Here is a 21,592-nt window from a genome sequence, read left to right as displayed (position 1 = left end):
AGGTTGACCAACTCGCCCCTCGCCTCGCCAACTTCTCCCAGCCAGACAGACGTATGTGCTGTATATGTACATGTACATTTACACCGTTCAAACCTGGCCGGCTTCATTGGGAGTAGAAAAATATTCTGACCAGTGTTTATTCTCTTGTTGAATGAAAACGACAAGCACAGAAAAAGAAGAGGAACAAGATGTGTACGTAGTTGCTACGTTGAGTTTCCTAGGTGAAAAGCAAACCTGAGTGAAAAGGATGGTCTTAGTTCTACTTTCAGTTGTATTTCTGTTTATGTTGCGTTGAGAACAACTGTATTCCTGGATTCCTGGATATCTATCTGATCAGACCAAGGGTCTTTCTTTATCGGCTGCACGCCTTGCCCTGGTCACTTTCTGTTCCCCCTGAACTGGACCTGATTCAAGATTTTTTACCATGCCCCAACAACAACAGCAGCAGCAGCAGAAACAGCTCAATGTCATTGCCCTGATATCAGGCGGCAAGGACTCTCTCTACGTCATCCTTCACTGTCTCAAAAATGGACACAAGGTCGTTGCGCTCGCGAACCTCCATCCGCCCTTGCGGCCGAAACGCAGTGCCAATTATGATGCATATGTAACTACGGGGTCATTGCAATGCGATGATCAGGATGGGGATGTTGTGCAGAAGGGTAGAGTGGGGGGTCAGGAAGTGAATGGCAATGGGGAGATTGGTCAGTGGGGAGAAGAGGAAGAGGAAGAGGAAGAAGACCTCCATAGCTACATGTACCAAACAGTCGGCCACAGCATAATTCCCCTCTACCAATATGCCCTGGATATTCCGCTCTACCGCGCCCCGATCCACGGCACGGCCCTCAACACCTCGCGAGACTACCAGCCACCCTCACCGTCACCACCTTCATCATCAGCAGCAGCAGCAACAACAGCAACAGACGAAACCGAATCCATCTTCCACCTCCTCCAACGGGTCCTCAAGGCCCACCCAACCGCCAACGCCGTCTGCGCCGGCGCCATCCTCTCCACCTACCAGCGCACACGAGTCGAGAATGTCGCTAGTCGTCTGGGACTGACCCCCCTAGCTTGGCTGTGGATGTATCCGACCCTCCCACCGCCGGTGGAGCGTGAGTTGGTGCCAGCCAACTCCCCCGCAGCTGTCGCGGGGCTGTTGGACGACATGGCCGCGTGCGGTTGTGAGGCGCGGATTATCAAGATTTCTAGTGGAGGGTTGGATGTGGATGATTTGTGGGGGGATGTTGCGGGGAGGGCGGATGGGGAAGGCGGGGTGGTGAGGAGGGGGTTGGTGCGGGGGATGGGAAGGTTTGTGGGGGAAGGGGAGGTGGCGGGGGCGGTGTTGGGGGAGGGTGGGGAGTATGAGACTATTGCGTTGGATGGGCCGGGGGTTTTGTGGAAGGGGAGGATTGTGGTTGAGAGGATTGAGAGGAGGGTTGGGGAGGGGGGTGTGGCTGCTGTGAGGATTCGGGGGGCTACGTGCGTGCGGAAGGATGAAAGGGGCGGGGATGATGATGATGATGATGGGGGTTTGAGGTTGGTGAGGGTGCCGCAGCTGTTTGATGCCGGGTTTAAGGAACTTTTGGATGAAATGCTTCTGCGCGGGGGGGAGTATGAGGATGTTCGAGAAGAAGAGGTCCAGGATCACAGGTTACATGGTAATTACGGTGATGAAGAGAGCCGGAAGGTGGCTGTGTGTCAAATCAAGGGAGAAAATGTATGGACTATCTCGAACCTCTCCGCCCCTGAAGTTGGTCCTGGGGCGGGGAATCAGATGGAAGCTATCGCACGAAAGCTCGAGACGATTTTGCTACAAGCTACCTCAACAACTACTGGAACTAGACGCCCCACAACTACCGCGGACATTGTATTTACCACCGTCCTCCTACGATCAATGGACGACTTCACTCTAATAAACCCCATTTACGCTTCTCTATTTACCAAACCGAAACCCCCTGCCAGAGTAACTGTGGCATGCGGCGATAACATGCCTCCTGGTGTGGACGTCCTCGCGTCTTTCGTCATAGATATGCTGCTGCGCGAGTGTAGATTGGGCTTACACGTCCAGTCACGTTCTTACTGGGCCCCAGCAAATATAGGGCCATATTCACAAGCACAGTGCATCCCGCTACACAAACATGGAAGGATTGATCACGATGGCGGGCTAGTATATGTTGCGGGGCAGATACCCCTGGAACCTGGGTCGATGGAAATATACAACCCTGCTCCAACGGAGGAGAGCAGCGGCTGGTTTAATCCATTTGTATCTCGTTTGGTATTATCCTTGCAACATTTGTGGCGGATTGGGAGAGTCATGGAGGTGGACTGGTGGTTGGGGGCCGTGGCGCTTCTAGCTGGGGATGAGAATATCCCCGCAAAGGCTAAGCTGGCGTGGGATATCTGGGAGCATATGAACCGCGATCCGTCATCCCTGAAGGCTGGAGAGGAGGACGAGGATGACGAGGAACCGCCTGGATTTGATAGTTGGGACCTCAAATATGGAAACCAGCGGGGTCTAGGGAAGTATTCCGCAGCGGATGTGAAAAAAAACCTGCCAAATTTCGATATCGTCAGGGGATCCGTTTGCACTCCGCCGTTTTTCGCGGTGCAGGTCGCGGCGCTACCACGTGCAGTTGATATTGAGTGGCAGGGTTTGGGGACAAGGTCAGATCAACTAACTACGTCTAAGGAAACACAACGCAATGGGTCATGGACATTAAGCCGGTCACAAGGCACCGGTTTTGGGTCGTGTTATTATATAGGGGTACAAGACGGCACCGCGGGACAACCAACCCATGATTTGGAAGTGAGCATACGGGACGCGATAGATTTCGTGAAAGCGAGAGAAATTGATGTGCATGGCGAGACCATCGATCATGTTAATTCGACGGTATATACCTCTTATCCCCTGGATGGGAGTGTTGGGCAGCTGGGGCAGATCGTCCCAGCTACATCTGTCTGGGGCCCAAGGGCGTTGAAACTTGCCGCGGGTATTGTGGTTCATATTCGCTTGAAGGGGTGAAAATATTTTGGATTGCATTATTATGACCATTTCAACGATCAATTTGAAACTAGTTACGGCTGTATATTTGAAAATTTGATTGCTATACTGCTTGGAGAGTAGGAACGCCAATGAAATCAAAAGGAATTTACTCCATGTCCTATAACTACTCTGTAGAGCCAACTGCTGATATGCATGTTACCGAAAGTAGCGCCCTAATAACAAGTATAAAACACGAGGGAAAAACATGGCGGTTGATGATGACGATATCGAGATGCAAAAAACAGGTTTCTGTCCACAATGAACCACTACAGATGACGTAAGGTGGGTTCTACCAAGTTATTTAAATATTATCCGGGTTGTTGATTGACAATTCCGGTCACGCACCGCCGTTTTTTCTCTCGACGTCACAGCGAGCTCCAACCAGCTATGGCGTGAGGGTGATCGCTCCCAGCTCTTCCAAACCCAATACTCGACCAGAATGATATGGCAACCCAAGTCGCCGACAGAGGAAATGACGAAAGCCATGAAAACCATGATCCCTCACCTATAGCTGCTTCAGCGCTGAGCTCACGACGGCAACTTTCACGATCGCCGCACCCTTACCATCGCCACGGACCCGGCCTCCTCACCCCGACAGGCAACGGTGAACGTGGCAACCACTATACTTCCTCGTGGAGAAAATCGTCTAGGACTTCTAGTGAAAGTGGAACGGAGGCGGACGATGAGAGCACGGGGTTTTTGAAAGGCTTGCCGGCGCCCCGGGCGCGACCTAGACACAACCTGAGTGCTGGACGAGGGAGTGGCCAGGAGACGGGTGCGGAGTCGACGGCAGAGCGGTTATGGTATGCTTTCAGGAGGTCGAGGTCAGCGGCTTCGAGAAGAGATTCGGGTGAGGCTGCGGATGGCGATGAGGAAGATGCCCTGGCCCAGGTGGCTAGGCGGAACCGCATCGAAGTTCTACGAAGGCTGTTTGAGACGGTGCTGGTACTTGCTGTGGCCGCGACGGTATATTTTGGGAACGATGTAAGATTCGCTGCTAGAGCTTGGAATAGAGGTACGTATCTGTCATTATTTATGTATTTATTTATTTGTTTGTTTATTTTTTGACAAGTGCTAGAGGTGCTGATATTGTGTTCTGCTCATTTAGAGCTTTTGACATTTTCGATTACGATTCTTGTACTTTACTTGATATACCCTTTTCAAATTTCTACGCATGGTTTTCGACGGCGCAGTTGGAAAGCTATTGCGGCCTTCCCATTCTCGACGAATCTCGATCCCGCTCCTCTAATATACCCCGTTCTCCTCCCTGTGCTAATTGCGTTGTCGCTGGTACACAATCATCAGACGTCAATATTACCAAATATAATACTCGGACTTTCTTCGATACCTTCTCCCGTTATACCCTTCTACAATGTACGGCATGACTTCATCATCGCACATTGGGCGATTACCATTCTGCCAGTTATCATCTCGGATATCCCGTCACGAAGCTCTGAGGCATTTCAGGGCCTCAACCCGGAGCTACTGCTTCTTATTTTCCCCTTACACCAGGCGCTTGTAACAACATTGCATTTTCTTTCCACAACTAGTTTATTGCCTACCGAGTTGCAGCTCCTTGCTACAGGACTCATTAACATCCTGCTCTTTGCTAGCTCACCCCAAGGGGAAATTCTGAAGGCGCTACTGTGGCTTGGTGGGATTTGTATGCTTGCCCTATGTCAACATGTCCTGCGCTGGGAGGTTACATTAGCAAGAATACCGTCTTGGAAATTCCGTCGGTCACCTAGTAGAGACAACAAGTCGAGGAGTCTTCTTAAGATGCTTGATCATAGCATCTGCTACAGACTCAGTCATGGTGGCCATGACGGGGAGGTGTTGCCCGAGAGCGATGTACCTGTCAGCGGACTTACACTGACCAAGGGCACGAGAAGCCAAAGCAACTACGGTTTTAAGCAAGCTAATGTTGCTAAGATGTCTGATGATCGAACCGCGGCTCCTCCCATTCACCCAGTTCCATTGGACAATGTCCGATCAAAGAATGGTAGTTCACTCCAAGAAACTACGAATACGCAACAGAAATCTACTCACAGCTACCGTCGTCAATCGTCGACCATTGACGATGGCGACGGGGATGATTCTGTTAAAATTACGCCTAGTGGCCGGCGCAAACGATTAGTGACGCCGAATGTCAAATCATTCCTCTCACTTACCGCGGCACAGGCCCGAGTGCGAAAGTGGGCATATGCACTATATACCTACGCGGCGACTTTATTTATAATTTTGTTGCCTGTGAGAAGATATGTTGGGCGGAATGCACTTCATGGGAATGAGCCCTTCGGGTGGGCAATTGGATATCTGTTTGGCAACATCCCGTCCTTCAGGTTTCAGATCGTAAAAGCCAATCTGGAGAATTGGGTACGAATACCACCTTTACTCGATCCAGAGTTGGACCACAAATCATGTCGTCTGGGATGGGTGGAGCATCTCCGGCGAGATACTCTCGGAGAGGCAAATACCCGCCTCCTGATCTCTTGTTATTGTGCGCTTGTGATTGTGGTAGGATTGGCGTTAGTGATTCGTCTCAACGGGCCCGTTGAGGTAGACACTCGACGCAAAGTCTTCCATGGAATGATGGTCCTGATGTTCCTGCCAGCCACCTTCATCGACCCTACATTCACAGCACTTGCTCTGGCCCTCGTCCTAGCCGTTTTCCTCTTACTGGATCTATTCCGAGCCTCGCAGTTACCACCAATCTCAAAGCCGCTCACATACTTCCTTGCACCTTACGTAGATGGGCGCGACCATCGCGGCCCAGTCATTGTTTCCCACATCTTCCTCCTTATTGGCTGCGCCGTTCCACTCTGGCTTTCTCTTGCTGGGATCCCTCGCACTGGCAGCCCTCCCTGGGAGGGATGGGATGTAGAGACGCGGGATCTGAGCATGGTCAGCGGGGTTATATGCGTCGGCATGGGTGACGCTGCAGCGTCTGTGGTGGGGCGACGATATGGCCGACATAAGTGGTTCTGGGGTGGCGGGAAGAGTATCGAGGGCAGTATGGCCTTTGCACTCGCCGTTTTTGTGGGCATACTGGCGGCGCGCGTTTGGTTGATTGTCGGGGGGTGGGATCGTTCAGTGTCCGTGCCGATGTCTCAGTTGATATCCGCATCCTGGCCAACGATGGCGACATCGAGGGGCTGGGCTGTCATCGTCGCTAAATCTATCCTTGCGGCGCTAGGGTCAAGTTGCATGGAAGCAGTCTTGACGGGTGGGAATGATAATGTTGTGGTGCCGTTGGTTTTGTGGTTGCTTGTTCGCGGATTGGGTTTATAGATATCTGTTTCGCCTTCCCCCTTTCTCTTCTCGTATTTAATTCGCATCATTTATAGGTGTTAACCATATCTCATCTGTCTTCCTCAGCATAGATCTTTAGAAGTGTATATACTATTTCAACTGCTCATACATTTGTCCTGTTCATATATATTGGCTTGAAATGATGAGGGGATTTTTACTACTACGATGAGAAAGGAGGAGAAAGATATTTATTATTAGGGGCTGGGTATGGGCCGGTCCAAGATATTTATTCCGTCCCACCCAGCCTAACCTTACTAGAATAACCCGTGGAACCTCGAAGGCGGGTGGTACGGTACCTGCCGAGGCAGAGTTTGCTCGCTTAAATGAACGCGCCAAGCGCACCAGAGCGGGCGCATCTCGCTTCTAGGGTTTCGTTCATCTCATCTATAGAGTTCCTTGCCTTCAGGGATCATGCCATAAACAATAAGAAAGGCATCCTGTGACTCTGTGAGAGATAAAGCATCCACAGTGAAGATAACGCTAGCCAGAAGTGTACCTAACTTCAGCACGTCTTCAAAATTGTTTGAATCAGCACTGCGAGATCTGAGTGTTTGTGTCACCCCTGACTAACTAACTGATATTGCAAGTTGAGGGTACTTGGATAACTTTTTATTCTAACATTTGCAGAACTTTCATGAGAAAATTCATATGTAAGATGAAGCGAAGCAGCAGAAAGTGTACATGGTATGATGAAAATGCTCTCATGATTGAAAAATGAAGCAATGTGAACAACAGATATAATGAGAGGCGAGCTGTTGGTCATTCCGTGATTTGACTGGATAACTACCTCTCATCAGCTCTGAGACTATGTCATTTTCAAGGGAAAGACTACCTTCATTCAATCCAGGGGATGGATAACGCGCAGACCGATGATGACAACGGAGCCGTTTCTCTACAGATACCGGGAAATACCCTCCGCCAACGCGACACAGGGCTTATATTCCCTCCTTTTTATCCTTCAAAATTCTCCGGGCTGTCTATCTCCTCGCAACCCCGCCCCGCCCCGCCTCGCCTCGCGAAGCTTGATGAATATCCCGAGCCAGACAGGCTATCTATGATAATTCCTACCCTGTGTTAGGGGAAATTTCCCGGGGGGGGGGGGGGGGGAGGGGGAGCATCAAGCTACACCCCGTCCCTTGCCTCCTTCGCCATACCTAGCGCAATCACGTACACATATCAACAACCATCCTCCCACCATCCCCTCCTCCGCCAACCCTCCAGACAACCCTTAGACTCGCATGGGTTCTCCAGCGCCAATCCTCCATACCAACCCTGCAGCAACAACCGCAACAGTCCCTGAGATATCCCCGCCCCCCCTGGTTCGCCGAGTGAACCCAAACTAACATGAGAGCCTGACGCGCGAGAGCATCTTGTACAGCAACCCCCCCCATCCCGCCTCTACAACACACATTGCTGGAGGATCGCGCCAGGTGCTTCATAGCCTATGGGCACGAAACTTGCCTTCTGCCACGCGCACGGCGGGTCACGGTGGAACGTGATTCTGTTTCCGCGAGGATGTGTTTGTATTTGCATTTGCGGCTCGTGGTGCGATGCGTTTTGACCTATTGCCGGATGGGGGCATGTGGGATGTGTGCCCCAGGGGATTTGAATGAGAGTGAGACCGCTTGCGTTGTTGTATGGACTAACGCGCGTCATAGGCATAAGGTCCGATGCGGGGTGTCAGGCGCTGAGGTTGTGTTCGGGGATCGAGGAGCTGTTTTTGGTGTAGGTGGGCGGGGGATGAAGGGTTGGATGGGACTTTGAAGGGGAACGGGAGGAGGATGATGATGATGAGCATGAAGCAGGGGAGGCATGGGCATGGGTAGAGTGTGGTGTAGCGGATGCTCTTTGATAGGAGTTTGATGTGGCTCAGTGATCTGTATTGTAAGGGTTACGATCACTTCCGATATGAGAGACCTCATAGTTGAGCTTTGTTGGGGTTTTTGGACGAGAGTCTTAAAAGGTATATATGAGGCGTTGTTGAGTGAGAGAGACTGGCTGCCACCACTACTCCTCCTCCGTCTTCTCCCTGATCCCCCTGTTCTATCCCCTCTCTTTCGTGGGAAATGCCGGATTTGAGCCTACCTACAGTCAAGTCAGCCTGCAGCAACCGATGTTAAAACGACTTCTCGCGTATCGACAATAGTATTGGCGCAATCGCGAGGAAGATGGATATCAGGCGGCAGGACCCATATCTTAAGTATATTCCGGCGATTGTTGATACCTTTCCACCTTTATTATATATTCCATATGTTGCTGATCAAAGGCAAATAATTTTTATTCTCAGTTATTGTTTCATTTTCATTTTCCCTTTAGAACATTCTTCCCTGTCTGCTCAATAAATATCTACTTCAATCCGCAGAATACAAGTAATACATGATGGCTAGACGTAAGACTTTAAGCTCAGTATGTGTATCCCTGAAACACACCACCACTACTTTAACTTACTGAGCTACGAAAAAAACACACGATATGCTCCCCTGGCCGATGAAAATCTAGAACCTGAAGAAATCTCGCAGGAATACCCTCCCTAAGACATGTGGGTTTGGTTAGACTTTCTGGGCTTCCGACCTTCCGCCTTGCTATTGTTGTTCTTACTTTAACTAACTACTGCTCTTTTCGACTTGGGGTCCAGAGCTTATTTCCAGGGATGACGTTATACTCTACCCTACCGGGGTATTTTTATTTTTATATTTTGCTTTCCTTTCCCTGCATGCGCATGAAGATGAGATGATAGATGTAGGAAGGATGTTACCGTGATGGGATTATTTATAAATAAATGTATGTATGTACAATGTACAGTACATAAGTTAGAGCAACCTGATTGTCAACAAGAGACAGAAGACAGACCGGCAGACATGCGTCAGCTAGTCAGTCAGTTAGTTACACAGTAGTAGTAGTAGTGCTGTTGGGTTGAGGTATGTAACATGACATGGCACCTGATGAGAGGGCGAGTTTTCAATCATCTGTGAAGGAGCCTCCTTGTGCACTGAGAACAGGTGGGATTCAGGAGAGGGAGTTGTGGCGCTGTAGAGGAGAGAGGAGACCATGTGGCAATGATGGTTTATAATGTTGCGCATTATTTATTAGTTACCTGTTATTTTATCCAACCCATCAGGAATCGTGTTTTATGTAGTTACGGATTAGACAGGTAACTAACTATATGAGAGAGAGATGAGCAGCACGCAGTTTGACAGTCCAGATTCTTCTGTTCCCCAATCCGGTCTGGCGTCATCTGCTGGCCTGCTGATGTGCTGGACAAGCCAAGTCACAGGTACCTCCATCCCATAGACCTTGTAGGGCGGTGTACAGGTATCTGGTACATGTGCCTTCTGGAGGGGGTGTTGTTTCATCATTCCGGGGGAGGGACTGGTGCCAGGTTCCAGGTATCAGTGACCTGGAGTTTTGCGGGCGGCCCGGGTAGCCGTTGGGTATCTCTTACCTGGAACGCCGCCCACCGCCCACCGCCCACCGCCCAACACCGCTCGCCGCCTGCGAGGAAGAACAATGAACAATGTCTCCCTGCATACTTCCATCAACCATTCAACCATCAATCATCAATCATCAACCATCAACCCTTTCCATCACACATCTCCCGTCTCCTCTCCTCTCATATCTTCTTCCGATCTCCGCATCCTATGGAACAATTCTTCCTGTCGTGGTATATATGCCCCATCAATACGTGGACTGTCTTGCCTCCACCTCTCTACGCCGCGTATATACTAGCACATTACACATTGGTATGGTAAGCCTTCTCCTAGTCATAGTATATACATACGTCCATTTCCCTTCTCGCTGCCTCCCAAAACATGAAAACGCATTTCAAAGAAAATTAAAGAATCAAGAATAAAGAAAAGAGAAAAAAGAGACAGCAAAAAAAGAAAAAAACGAACCTCAACAGCAAATCCCGTTTCCTCCCTCCCTCTCTCTGCCCGTTTTGTTGCTGTCCCGTCCGTCTCATCTGCTGTGCTGCAAGGCCGCCTTGTTTTGTATCCGCCAATCATCGCCCGCTGTCCCTAGCCTCATCCCCCATCCCATCCCATCCCATCCCCATCCCCATCCTAACCTAACCAACTAGCTTCTCTCCTCTCCACTGACACAAGAGCTCACCAGACTGGATCGCATTGTCACAGTCATCTCCAGGTACCCGGCGAATCTTCCTTCATCCTCTCCATCCTCTCTCAAACATCCCTCTCGAGCCCTGGCTGCTGTCGTTTCCTCTGCGTCTTCCTCTTCTTTTACTATACTACTACTACTGCTACTTCTTCTTGTTCTTCTTCTTCCTCTCTCTTGGGCTCCTATACATGTTTAGTTACATAGCTGGCTATCTGTCGTCTCCACTCCTACTCCGCCCCAACTAACTTACCTGTCTACAGTGATTTGCATACCCTTCCCCATACTGCCTAGTAGGATCCTGTGACCTCATCTCGATTCCCCAGGTTCGCTTCGTTCCGGGCTTAGCAACCCAGCTTTATCAACGACCACCCCCGGCCTATTCCTCACCTCTCCCTTTCTTCTCCAGTGCTACGACACCGTCTTGTCGGCCTCGAATTACTCTGCCATATACCATCCCAAACTCGCCATAGACCGCTGATCCTCCAACTCCTCCCTCACCCGTCCGATTATAATCCCTGCCCTGCCCGAGCCGCTCCTGATGGGACCCCGGTCCAAGCAAACAATTTTTATAACGTTGTCGAGGACGTGATCGATTCTGGGGTGGTTAAGAGCCCTTGTGTGTGTGTTTTGCGTGCGGGTGCCTGAGTGCCCGTGTGCCTGTGCTGCCCGCTCATCATGGATTCTCCCAAGGATGCTACTCCACCAACTAGGCCGCCACCGTCCAGACGACGTAGGGAAATGGATATCATCCCCATACAGGTCGGGAGCTATACCCGCCTGGAGGAAATTGGCCGGGGAAGTTTTGCCACTGTTTATCAGGGTGTTCATAATGTGAGTGTGCCCGTTTCCGTTTTGCATGCATCGAAGCCTGAAATAAATGTTTTCTTTCGTCTCGACGTTTATCTGCTGACATATGATGGTTATGTAGCGAAACCAAACCCTCGTTGCTATTAAGTCTGTAAATATGGCGAGACTAAACAAGAAGCTGAAGGATAACCTGAAACTAGAGATCAATATCCTGAAAGCTGTCCACCACCCCCATATTGTCATGCTTCTAGATTGCCAAGAGACAGCCAATGAGATCCATCTTGTCATGGAATATTGCGTCCTTGGGGATCTCTCGATCTTCATCAAGAAGCGCGATACCCTAGTGAGACACCAGTTGACCCGTGACCTGATACAAAGATATCCGAACCCGCAGAGTGGCGGTCTAAATGAAGTTATTGTCCGCCACTTTCTAAAACAACTTGCGAGCGCCCTCCATTTCCTCCGGTCGAGAGATTTGGTCCATCGCGACGTAAAACCTCAAAATCTTTTACTTAACCCCTCCCCGCGTTCTATCGCCAGGGGAGACTACCGGCTTCCTCCATACAAGGGAAATGAGGACCTGTTCACACCACTTGCAGGCCTGGATTCCATGCCTTTACTCAAACTGGCGGATTTTGGTTTTGCCCGGTCACTTCCTTCAACGTCTCTTGCCGATACGCTCTGCGGTTCCCCTCTCTATATGGCCCCGGAAATCTTGAGGTATGAGAAATATGATGCTAAAGCCGATTTATGGTCAGTGGGCACTGTCTTGTATGAAATGGTGGTTGGGAAGCCATATTTTAGAGCGACGAACCATGTCGAATTGCTTCAGAAGATTGAGAAGGCGAATGATCGAATAAAATTTCCTGAACATTGCGATGCCTCGGAAACTATGAAAAAGACGATAAGACAGTTACTCAAACGAAATCCAGTGGAAAGGATGGGCTTTAATGATTTCTTCGAATCAGCGGTTATTAAAGGGGATATCCCGGGGTTGGTGACTGAGGATCGGTATCCCGTTGCTCAGGAAAAATCCATTGCTGAGGATATACAAAGGGCTGGCTCGACTCGGCAGGACCGAAGTGTAAACGTTGCTCAGGAAGCAGGTTACTCGTCCTCCCCGTCTGAACGTCGTTCTTTGGATCACGCAGCAGAAGGTCAACGCCCATCCACACCTCGCCCAGTATCCGGGACTTCTCCTCGTCCGGCCGGTGCTGTACGTCGGATGGGAAGCCGCGATAAACCTGATTTACAACGAGCAGCGGTGACAGGACGCCAACAAAACATGAACTCCCAGCCTTCATCTCCTGGGCGCCGTGGGTCTAGCGATCAAACTGCTGCTGCACATGCCATGGAACGACAACGGAGTCGGACCACATCGTCTCCCGGATCATCGTTACTCAACGAGAACGCCATCGAGCGTGGAACTCTTCCCCAACCAGCGCTTGACGACAAAGATACCGAACGAGAACGGGAACGGGCTGCTCAGGAAGTGGCTTTTGAACGCGATTATATCATCGTGGAAAAGAGGGCTGTGGAAGTGAATGCCTTTGCTGATGAACTTGCTGCCAGCCCCCGTATACAGCAACAACCTCAAGGTTCAACACGCCCGGCGGCAGGTGCCATTGTCCGGCGTGCCACCACCGCTTCCCACTCACCTAGTCCATCACAAGGTGCCTCATCACGTGCCTTGCAAATGGTTACTGGTAGGCCGCGAGCAGACTCTAACCACAATCGGCAAAGCTCTTATGAACGGAGATACGGGCCCAGTCCTACCTCCGCGACATCTGCAATCTCGAAAGCGCTAAATATGGCCAGTGGGAGATTGTTTGGCGTTGGCTTTTCTCCCCCGCTAACTCTAACGAAAGGTGGACGCTCTCCACCGCTAGCATACAACCCATTTCCCGCCTATCCAATTTCCCCGCAAGGTAACCTTGTCGTTATCGGGGACGGAGCCAAGACGCAAGTTGCGTTAGACGAGGACACAAAAACAGTCCAGATCATCGAAGAATGCGCCACGCGGAGTGATGTTGTTTACGGATTTGCTGAAGTCAAGTACAAACAGTTGATACCGCTGGCTCCGTCCATGCAGTCGGAAACGGCTATTCATCCTGGTACCGCTTCACCAGAAATGGAAGTTGACCCGTCCCAGTCAACTGATGGCGGACTCACCGTCGATGCTGTTGTGACCCTTTCTGAGGAGGCCCTGGTACTTTATGTGAAGGCACTCTCCCTGCTCGCCAAATCGATGGATATTGCCGGTGCATGGTGGGCGCGAAAGAACACAGGAGAAGTGGTTGGCATTGGCGACGGTTCATCTTCGAGTTCGGGGAATAATCATAACGGCAGTGGCAATACAAGCCCTGCCGCGGGGAACCGTGTGAATAACGTCGTACAGTGGGTCAGAAACCGCTTCAATGAAGTCCTGGAAAAGGCAGAGTTTGTCCGGCTCAAGCTTGTGGAGGGCCAGAAGCGACTACCTACCGATCATCCTTCACATCCAAGTAACAATGGTAACCACTCGTATGGATCGGATGCGGGGCTGGGACTGGGGACGTCTGTTGATCAGATCGTCGTGAGCTCTGGGATCACTGCGGAAAAACTCATGTACGACCGCGCGCTGGAGATGAGTCGGACTGCGGCCATTAATGAGCTTACTGGGGAGGATTTGCCTGGCTGTGAAATTGCGTACGTCACTGCTATTAGGATGCTGGAGGCTGTTTTGGAAAATGATGAGGAGCTGCCGTCGAGGAGATCTGGACAGGCTGAGAAACCCGGTATTGATAATGACGTTATCAATGGGGTTCAGTTGGAGGATCGCCAGATCGTGGTTAAACGTGAGTTAAGATCTTGTATTCTTTCTTTGTCGTGTTTTTGATTTGCAGCTCCTATTTTCTTTATCATTCCATTGTAGCCTTTAATGAATTCTATGTGATTTCCAACTAACATCCAATTTATATAGTTGTCGCCAGCATCCGCACACGGCTCGCGGAGCTCCGAAAGAAAATGACACTGATGGCTAAACGAACGTCCGGCCCCCCAGTCATTCAGACCAAAGTTACTGGCATATCATCGCATCTTCGCAGACCTTCTTCACCCGCCGTCACTGCCTCTGCGTCACCTCGGTGAGGAAATTATCAGAGGCTAACTCGGCTGGCCTTGTCCTTCCTCGCCTTCTGAACTTTTATTTACGTCCTGCGAGCTTGGATGTAAGTAATGTATCGCGCTAAGTGCCACGTACTTGTTTGTTTGTACGTGACGGATGCAGTCGCAGAGACGATACAAACGCCCAGGCGAGGGTCTAGTTTGAGAGGAGACCCCGTCTCCTGTCGAAAATGAGACTCTTGCGGGCCTACCTTTTCCTCCCATTGGCCAATTTCGAGCGAATGCTCAAACGCCGTTGGCCTAGTCTAATAATATTCTAACCGCGGTAATTATCTCAGGATGCGTGCGAGTAAAACTCGGCTCACTACACGCGGCGCGGGGTTCTCCTTTTTCGAAAACTGCACTTCCACGAGGTATTGCTTACGCCCGTCTACTGTCCCGTTTCGTTGAAGTTCCTTTTCACTCTATTCATTTTGACCTTCGCATGGAACGTACGACCGTCAACCGGAACATAAGCGGTATATCCGGTTGCGACGTCCCTCGGCTTTTATCTGTTCTTATTTTATTTTATGTTCGTTTCATCTCTTGCTATTACTACTTTATTTCTTTTTATCTTCTCTGTACTTGCTTTATTGCTTCTCTCCCCTCCTGGCCATTTCTTATCTATTGTCGTTCTTTCTCAGCTCATCAACTCATTCGTCTTATTTTATTCTATACCCCCCAGGGCTGCAGGGTGTTAGTGTCTTCTTTCCTTTTTTTTTTTTTTCTCTTGCAATTCTCTCTTTTGAGTGTGTTCTGGCGCATTTGTTTATAATTTTATCCATTCTGAGACAGACACGAAAGCACATGGATTATTCGATTCACTGATTTGACGAATGGGCGGGATGGAAATGGTGCCTTGGGACGGGTTGTGGGGAGCTTATTTGCTTTTTTATTTTTTGGTCCTTGGTCTTTTTAATATTCATTTCTCAATCAGTTTCTCATTTATCGGGTATATGGTTTGGTTTGGCTTGGTGTGGTTTGTTTTGATTTCACTCCTTTACATATTTCTTTTTCGCATTACTCGAACTCGAACCTACTTATGTCATCTTTTTTCTAATTTCTATATTTCGTTTCTTCATCTCCTTTCACGCTCCCCCCCCCTTGTTTAATATACATTCGATCTACCCTATTTACAGATTGGAACACATGGGCGAATATGGGGCAGAAAGGGGTTGGGGGGCTTTTTGGTAAAATACTGGAGAGGGGAGGGACTGAAGTCTTTCTGAAGCTGGAGAAATATGGAGTTGTTCACACTTTCTTTGGTTTATGGTTTATGGTTTATGGGTTAATTAATTGGGCTTCGAGGGGCCTGCGGTTGGAGGATTGGTATTTTATACAAATATATATATACTAACAGGTTTATCTGACTGAATTAAACCATTTGATTGCTGTTCCGCTCTGCACATAGGGTCATTTTACTCGTCATTTAATCACGTAGTTGCCACATGTATAACTAAATAAACCCGTTACCGGCCGCTGAACTTCCTCCCTAGATTATCATTAGCAACTTTAAATCTATGAAGTGGGATTTTATAAAAGTAAATCCTCATATAAATATGCCAACCTTGCGAATAAAAGATCTCAAATAGGCAACGGAGGCTACATGTTTTTAACATCTCCACATCAAGATCCACCTATGCAATGTCTACACACATGCTGTTAAATGATCCACCTTATTCTTTGATATTATATAACATTGATAACGGAGTATAAGGGGTGCAGCTTCGTGAATATCCGCCATTTGCCAGGGATAACGTCAAACGGATGAGGCCAGTGACATCCGACTTGAACGCCCCGTAATTGACTATGAAAGCTTTGCCGACGCGGACTGGCCAGACGATATGGTGCTAAAACTCGACGGGTAACCGTTCTCTATAGAGTCCACCCAGGTGAATATGGAGCTGAATATGTGATACATTGTCAAGCGATGTGGTATCTCGTATATTTACCAGGTATATCTGCATGGTGACAAGCGTCGCCGCGAAGTAACTAGGCTAGTAGGATCTGCGTCACGGAATTCCGCGGCGAGATGATATATATTCGAAAGTTCCTCGGATTCAGACAGAAGACGCTGGGCGAACCTGTGTCGGCCATTTCTGCAGATTGAAACAGGAGGGAGTAGCATATCGCGAGCAGCACGTCTAGTTCCACGCTGTTTTGACTCTCCTTGGAGATAAGTTCGCGAAGGCCAGGCAGAGCTAGACCTCGATGGTATACAGCGCCGGTTCTATCGTGCGTGCGGATGCTGCAGGCGGCTAAGTATTTACACTAACGGTCGGCAGGGTGAATATGTGAGCGTGTCACAGAAGGCCTTGGGGGATAAATCTGGATGCACCTATTGTAAACCCTTTGCTCTTGTTTATCCCGTGTCTAAAGTCCGCTATTGAAAGTTGTTAGTCCATACTAATGTTGACTGATGATGTGTTTTGGTGTCGGCCTGCCTCAGCCCTAAATCGCGATATTAATCAGAGAGATGCGAAAAACACGATATCCGACAAGCCTCAATGGACTCGTAAAGAGCCATGTACTTGATTGGCCCTTTATTTTTTTTGGTTTATTTACATGGCTTCGGATTATGGCCTGAGAAATCTGTTTCCCTACGTTATTTTGATGCCAATAGGATGCGCGCTGTTGCGCATCTGCTCTTGCATATTGTGGCGGACATATTACTTGCGAAAACAGAATTTTCCCAGCCCCCCCTGAAAATTAGTAGCAAAACACCACCAAAAAATCAAAATATCTGCATTTCTCTAGAATCATTCAATATCATCCAATACACATCTTTTTCAATCAAATATCATCCAAATACGCGTCTTTCTTACCTTTATCATCAATATGCTATCTCAACTCTGTGATTTCATCATCAACAAGATTGTACATCTTCTTAAGAATGATTATATGCCTGCTGAGATTGCATGAAGCATTGATTATCATCTAGCTACTGTATATTGAATTCAATGAAATCTTCACTGCTTTGAAACTGCTAGAGAATCTCATTCATCACACAGTGTAAAGTCAAAGATCACATCAGATATCTTATCAGAATTGAAGGATTTTTTCAAGATATATTCAACTGTATATTGCAATGAGACTGTCTGCTTTATGAAGAATGAATTTAATATTGATATTCACTCATAGTCAATATCTAGAGTGTTGAAGAAACTGAATTTAATATAAAAGAAGATGATTAATATTACAATTAAATATCACTTAATATATAGAATCTACTAATTCATTAGTTCTATAATATAGATTGAACTCATAGTTACTTAATATAATAAAGAACTTCAAGCTGAATAATATATTTAACTTACTCAGTATCTCTCTGATCAAGTGATCTTTTTAAATAAGAGTGCTATAAATGAATGTATAGTAGATTGATAATATAAATAATCAAGCAGAGAATTCTCTTATTATGTTAGAAGACTCTGTAAATAATCTTGAAGATGATTAATCTTATCTGTGATAACTATCAATGAATATACTAATTATGATATATATCAGAGATTCTATAATATAGAGAGATTTAATGAGTTTATACATATCTAAATACTGCTTAAATGTCAATGAGATTATTACTACTTAGTGATAAATAATTGTAATACTTATCAATCTCAAGAATTGAAGAATCTTTGCAGAGATACAGATATTAAACTATTATTCTTATTATTATATTTATCTAACTATAATTCTATAGAGAAGTCTTTTCACATGTTAAAGAAATGAATTAGAAGATATAGAGATCAGTTAGATACTCAGTTTAATAAAGATTTTAAAGCTTTTTTATATCATGCAGTTGAGAACTTTATAAGAGAAAAAGATATAAAAGAATATTTCAGATCTGCTTATATAGAATAGTATTATAATAATCAGAAAGATTCAGATTATAATTCATTCAACTATAATACAGATTTAGAGATTGAAATAGTATAAGATCTACTCTCATCACTATAAGTAGTTAATAGAGATGATTTGAATTTCTGCAATCTTGTCTATTATAATGAACTTTTTAATTCATCTCTTATAATTTGAAATATACTCTTCTCAATATTTATATTAAGTAACTGTTCTCTTGTTAACATCTGTAGATAATTCAATTCAAATTCTTTCTTCTGAAGAATGAACTTAGTATCTAATAAATTAAAAGCTTTATTAGATCTTCAGATTATTAATTTTTTAAAGTATTCATTAAAGAATAAATCTGCTTATTCATTAAATTAAGATATTGAACTGTTTTAAATTAAAGATGAATTTGATAAAGTCAACAGTGAAATCAATGAAGAGTTTAACAGTGAATTTAATAAAGAATTTAATAGTGAATTTGATGAAGAATTCAACAGCAGATTCAATGAAGAATTCAATGAAGAATTTAATAGCAGATTTAATAAAGAATTTGATGAAGAATTCAATAGTGAATTTAATAAAGAATTTAATGAAAGATTTGATAACAGATCTGAATATGAATAATAATAAAATTATGAATTCAGTTCTTCTATTTCTTTCATCATATATTTCATCATCATCACATTAATTATCTCACTTGAAAATGTCATATTTAATGAAGTTGAAGCTGCTGAAGCTGAAGAAGAGAATATAACTACTGATAATTGAGAATTCTGTATAGAAGAATTGAATATAGAAGTTATAGATTTATTCTTCTAATTTTTCTTCTGTAACAAATCCCGCTTCTCACGAATTCTTTACCTCTATTTCTATCTCTCACATAACTAATAGAGTTAGCAGCCCTTGGCTACACACAACTATATAGACTGAAGTTCGCGAATACTATTTATAACTCAGCTTAAATACTATTATATATTTAATCTCTACATTTTATCTTTCTACTATGAATACTTCTAGTAGTTAATAGTATATATCATGTCAAGCTATAAATATCTGAATAATTATCTGTGAGTACTTATTCTTACATTTCAAGCTCAGTCAGTCAGCAATCATCTGTTATAACTAAAAGAACTAGAAACTTATATACTTCAATTTCTGTGAACTCTATTACAGACACTCAGAAGTAGTCACTCAAATTATAAATAACTCTTATAAAAGAAGTCTTAGAGAACTTATCAATTACTTATAGAACATTATTCTCTATATCTGTGACAGAGAAACTCTCTGAACTCATAAATAAATCAATCTCAGTGAAGAATATTCTTGAGTATCTTCTACAGAACTAAGCTATTTTTCTATAAGAAATACTTACTATCTATAAACACTCTCAAACTAAGTCTCTAAATATAATCTTCAGAGATACTTATGAACTGAAAAGAAACTTTCTTAAGCTGTGACTACTTAAGATCACTTATTAAATCACAATCTATAAAAGCTTTTACAAGTTTGTATTTAAAATTGACTTACAAGTCTGACTATGTAATATGAAAGATGAAGAAGCTGTCATCTATATAATAACAGATCTCTACTATATTGAAGTTAAGAACTGGCTGAACTATCTAGAGAATAATTATAAGAGATTCTGCTGATCTGTTCTCAAGATCTATCTGAAGAATAAGTTGAAGAATTCTATGAGCTGAACAGAGAATATCTGAGCTGTGATCATTAATATTAGAAAAAGAGGTAAGAAATCTGATAAAGACTACTCACAGCACTTCATGAAATTATGATATAAATTGAGACCTGTGAAAACAGGGCTCTGAAACAAGATCTAAATGATAATATTTATAAAGAAGCTGAATAAAAATATACAGAACAAGCTCATTGAGTAAGACTCTAAGTTCTTAACTCTGAAGAAACTGATAACTCTCATTCACTGCTTATAGATCACTGTGAGAGTCACAGATCTGCAGAGAGTGAATCACTGATCAGCTCTGTAAGAGTCAGAATAACAGAGAACAGATTTATCAGAGAAAGATAATAAGATACAGAGAGATTCATATCTAGACTGACCGTGTGACTGTGTCTGAGATCAGGACCAGATTTTTTGATAGTCTTATTATCAATTTGACTGATCTCATTACACGGTTTTAACATTAGATAGTAGTTTCATACTGTCTCAGTGAGACTTACTGTCTACTCTTGTCACATTTTTCAAATGAGACCATGATTTCCACTTCTCAATTTAAATTATTTTTATTGCTTTAAATGACTTTAAATCTCATTTGAGTGTTATCAAAAAGCGTTACTTTTTAAAAAATTAAAAATAGTCTAAAAAAAACCTTAAAATGTCTAAAAATAATAACTTTATGCCAAGAATGGGACTAAATGAGATCAAATGGAACCACTTTCTCATTTTTTTCAAGTCATGGTTTCATTTTAAGATCTGATATATAGTAGACTGACCGTGTGACCATGTCTGAGAGCAGAACTAGATTTTTTGATAGTCTCATTATCAATTTGACTGATCTCATTACACAGTTTTAACATTAGATAGTAGTTTCATACTGTCTCAGTGAGACTTACTGTCTACTCTTATCACATTTTTCAAATGAGATCATGATTTCCACTTCTCAATTTAAATTATTTTTATTACTTTAAATGACTTTAAATCTCATTTGAGTGTTATCAAAAAGTGTTACTTTTTAAAAAATTAAAAATAGTCTAAAAAAAACCTTAAAATGTCTAAAAATAGTAACTTTATGTCAAGAATGAGACTAAATGAAATCAAATGAGATCACTTTCTCATTTTTTTCAAATCATGGTTTCATTTTAAGATCTGATATATAGTCACTTTACATGTTTTTTTAATAGCCAGTCCCAGTGGGATTCACGCCAAGAAATGTATGAAACCAGATCAAATGGAATCAAATGTGAAATTCATGGTCCCGGCGGCCAGTCTAATATATAGTCACTTTACATGTTTTTTTGATAGCCAGTCCCAGCGGGATTCACGCCAAGAAATGTATGAGACCAGACCAAATGAAATCAAATATGAAATTCGTAGTTCCGGCGGCCAGTCTATTCATATCTGACTGCTGAGTAGAAAGAGAGAGCTTCATAAGCTTCTGTGAATAGAGTGTATAATAGAGAGATTAAGAAAAAGAGACTCTGCTTTATCTATTTTAAATCAGAACATCTTTATACAAACTGTCTAAATAAATTAAAATAGAAATTTGAGAAGTTATAAACAGAGTCAGTAACAGCCTTCTTAAGAGTCTTGAAGCTGACACCTGAATCTGTTACTTCTCTGATGAAAATGCTTAC

General features: G+C 45.0%; 3 protein-coding genes across 5 annotated transcripts; all 3 read left to right on the top strand.

The window, feature by feature from the left end:
* The first annotated feature begins 23 nt into the window (after nucleotides 1-23).
* BDBG_00570 (ATP binding L-PSP endoribonuclease) lies at nucleotides 24-3,235 on the top strand. The gene has a single exon (XM_002629278.2). The coding sequence runs from the start codon at nucleotides 425-427 to the stop codon at nucleotides 3,017-3,019; it is 2,595 nt and encodes an 864-aa protein (XP_002629324.1). The 5' UTR covers nucleotides 24-424; the 3' UTR covers nucleotides 3,020-3,235.
* A 40-nt stretch (nucleotides 3,236-3,275) lies between these two features.
* BDBG_00569 (phosphatidate cytidylyltransferase) lies at nucleotides 3,276-8,853 on the top strand. The gene is made up of 2 exons (XM_002629277.2): nucleotides 3,276-4,055; nucleotides 4,149-8,853. The coding sequence occupies exons 1-2, from the start codon at nucleotides 3,485-3,487 to the stop codon at nucleotides 6,329-6,331; spliced, it is 2,754 nt and encodes a 917-aa protein (XP_002629323.1). The 5' UTR covers nucleotides 3,276-3,484; the 3' UTR covers nucleotides 6,332-8,853.
* Nucleotides 8,854-9,061: 208 nt separating this feature from the next.
* Nucleotides 9,062-15,832, top strand: BDBG_00566 (ULK/ULK protein kinase). Of its 3 annotated transcripts, none has more exons than XM_031719942.1 (4): nucleotides 9,062-10,495; nucleotides 10,729-11,299; nucleotides 11,397-14,112; nucleotides 14,238-15,832. In XM_031719942.1, the coding sequence occupies exons 2-4, from the start codon at nucleotides 11,144-11,146 to the stop codon at nucleotides 14,402-14,404; spliced, it is 3,039 nt and encodes a 1,012-aa protein (XP_031575878.1). In that variant the 5' UTR covers nucleotides 9,062-10,495; nucleotides 10,729-11,143; the 3' UTR covers nucleotides 14,405-15,832. The 3 variants fall into 3 exon arrangements, with proteins under 3 accessions (XP_031575878.1, XP_031575879.1, XP_031575880.1); XM_031719943.1 differs by having other exon boundaries at nucleotides 9,103-10,097; nucleotides 10,466-11,299; XM_031719944.1 differs by having other exon boundaries at nucleotides 9,834-11,299; nucleotides 14,238-15,824.
* Nucleotides 15,833-21,592: the final 5,760 nt, after the last annotated feature.

The sequence above is a fragment of the Blastomyces gilchristii genome (assembly GCF_000003855.2).
Source record: "Blastomyces gilchristii SLH14081 genomic scaffold supercont1.1, whole genome shotgun sequence".
Lineage (NCBI taxonomy): Eukaryota > Fungi > Ascomycota > Eurotiomycetes > Onygenales > Ajellomycetaceae > Blastomyces > Blastomyces gilchristii.
The sequence above is the reverse complement of the archived record's forward strand: the minus strand, read 5'-3'. Positions and strand labels throughout refer to the sequence as shown.